Source organism: Hyperoodon ampullatus, assembly GCF_949752795.1.
Source record: "Hyperoodon ampullatus genome assembly, chromosome: 13".
Classification (NCBI taxonomy): Eukaryota; Metazoa; Chordata; class Mammalia; order Artiodactyla; family Ziphiidae; genus Hyperoodon; species Hyperoodon ampullatus.
The window spans coordinates 7829945-7831880 of NC_136926.1; the positions used below are offsets into that span (position 1 = coordinate 7829945).

The following is a 1936-nucleotide window of genomic DNA, read 5'->3' on the forward strand; positions in this document are numbered from 1 at the left end:
ACATCCTAAATGCTACATGAAACACAACAGAATATTTTTTTCTTCCAGTATTAAAAAAAAATGACACACAAATATTTTTAAGAAACTTCTATATAATCAAGGCAGAGATCTGGAGTAAAAAACACCTCTAAGTAATCATGTTCTTCATTTCCTATAGTTACAGTCAGAAATTGCTTCCTAATCATGATTAAACATTGTGCACAGGTGTTTAAAAATGTTCCTAGATGCATGTTATTTTTAAAAAAACAGTCTGGCCAAACATTTTTTTGCCAGAACCAACATTCCTGAGAGCCCTAACTAAAAAACTGGTAAAAAAGGAAAAAATATCCAGACTCCACAAATGTCTCAGAATTTGTCTTTAAATGGGAGAAAAATTAAAAAAAAAAAAAACATGGAACTTTCTGAAAGGTCTTTAACAAGCTACCTTGGGAGCTCTACTCAAAAAAAAAAGGTTGATGTAACTAAAACAGATGTTTCAGTGCAGCTCCAAAAATCTTTATAAATACAGCCATTTGGAGGGATGGTCCTGGATCAGAAGAAGTTTTATTCCTTGTGTATCTACATTAGGTGTGCATGCCTCATCTCAGTTGTCATAATTATCCCTGTAATTTCCTCCTCAGTAGCGGTCATAACCACCCTGGCTTCTGCCGCCATAGTCTCTGGATCTTCCATATCCATATCCATATCCGCCAGGTCGGCTGTCATACCTGCCACTTCCATAGCCCTGGTCCCCACCACCTCTAGAGTAGCTGCGACCACGCCCATAGGCCCCAAAGGCACCCCCTCTTGTTCCCCGAGCCGACTTGCCTGCGTGGTCTACACGGATCTGACGACCGTCCAGAGACTCTCCATTCATGGCTCTCATGGCATCTGAGGCATGCTCTGGATTGGTGAAGGTGATGAAGCCAAAACCCCGGGATCGCTGAGTGTCCCGGTCCTTGACAACAACCACCTCAGAAATAGGTCCGAAGCTGCTGAAGTGGTCTTCCAGAGCCTGCTCATCAGTGTTGAAGTTGAGCCCTCCCACGAAGAGCTTCCCTTCTTCAGAGGACATGGCGGTAAATTCAAGTCCTGGAAATTAAGTAAAAGACCGTAGAGACAGCTACCGCCAAGAAGCCGAGAGACTGGGTTAAAAGTATACTTCTATTGTTATTTATTTATCATCTGTAGACATTATCTATTGACTTTGTGTTATGATTAAGCACCACTACCTCTTCCCCTCCACACAGGTCTACCACTATTTGTAGTTGTTCTTATTGGTTACACTAATGATAGGAGTAAACTTTTTTTTTTTTTTTTTTTTTTTTTTTGCAGTACACGGGCCTCTCACTGTTGTGGCCTCTCTCATTGCGGAGCATAGGCTCCGGACGCGCAGGCTCAGCGGCCATGGCTCACGGGCCCAGCCGCTCCGCGGCATGTGGGATCTTCCTGGACCGGGGCACGAACCTGTGTCCCCTGAATCGGCAGGCGGACTCTCAACCACTGCGCCACCAGGGAAGCCCCAGTAAACCTTTTTTTTCTAGCAAAAAAAAAAAGTATTTAATGACTTCCCCACTTTGTAAAATGAAGATCTGGGACCTCTACTGGCTTTCAACTTCTGCCACTTCCCTCCATCTTCCAAAGTTTTCTCCATTGAGCTGTTACAATACTCTTACAGCAGATAGACATTTTACAAAGCTCAGTGGCTCAGCTCTAAAAACGGAATGTGAATGCTTATTTTGAAATAGGACTGAGCAACTTCCTTAGTCCTAACACCAGCCACACCGTGGGACTGAACACCGTCAATGCCCTGGTTGTAGGACAGGGACTAGGCCTTGGTCACAAAATTTAAGTGGGCGCTAAAAACTCAGTAGTCAAGAATACTATTTTAATATAATATTCTAAAAATCAAAAATAATGCAAAAAAGTCCATAAGGAACAAAATATAATTTAGAAA

The 1936-nt window shown here is 42.5% G+C and overlaps 1 protein-coding gene across 1 annotated transcript; it reads right to left on the bottom strand.

The window, feature by feature from the left end:
- Positions 1–374: 374 nt before the first annotated feature.
- Positions 375–1087, bottom strand: LOC307061989 (RNA-binding protein 3-like). The gene has a single exon (XM_079717408.1). It carries the CDS (start codon positions 1052–1054, stop codon positions 617–619), a length of 438 nt encoding a protein of 145 aa, XP_079573534.1. The 5' UTR covers positions 1055–1087; the 3' UTR covers positions 375–616.
- Between the last annotated feature and the right edge of the window lie 849 nt (positions 1088–1936).

What these genes read in the sequence shown, in the direction of transcription:
- LOC307061989 (XM_079717408.1), bottom strand. Translation starts at nt 1,054, where the DNA reads ATGTCCTCTGAAGAAGGGAAGCTCTTCGTGGGAGGGCTCAACTTCAAC.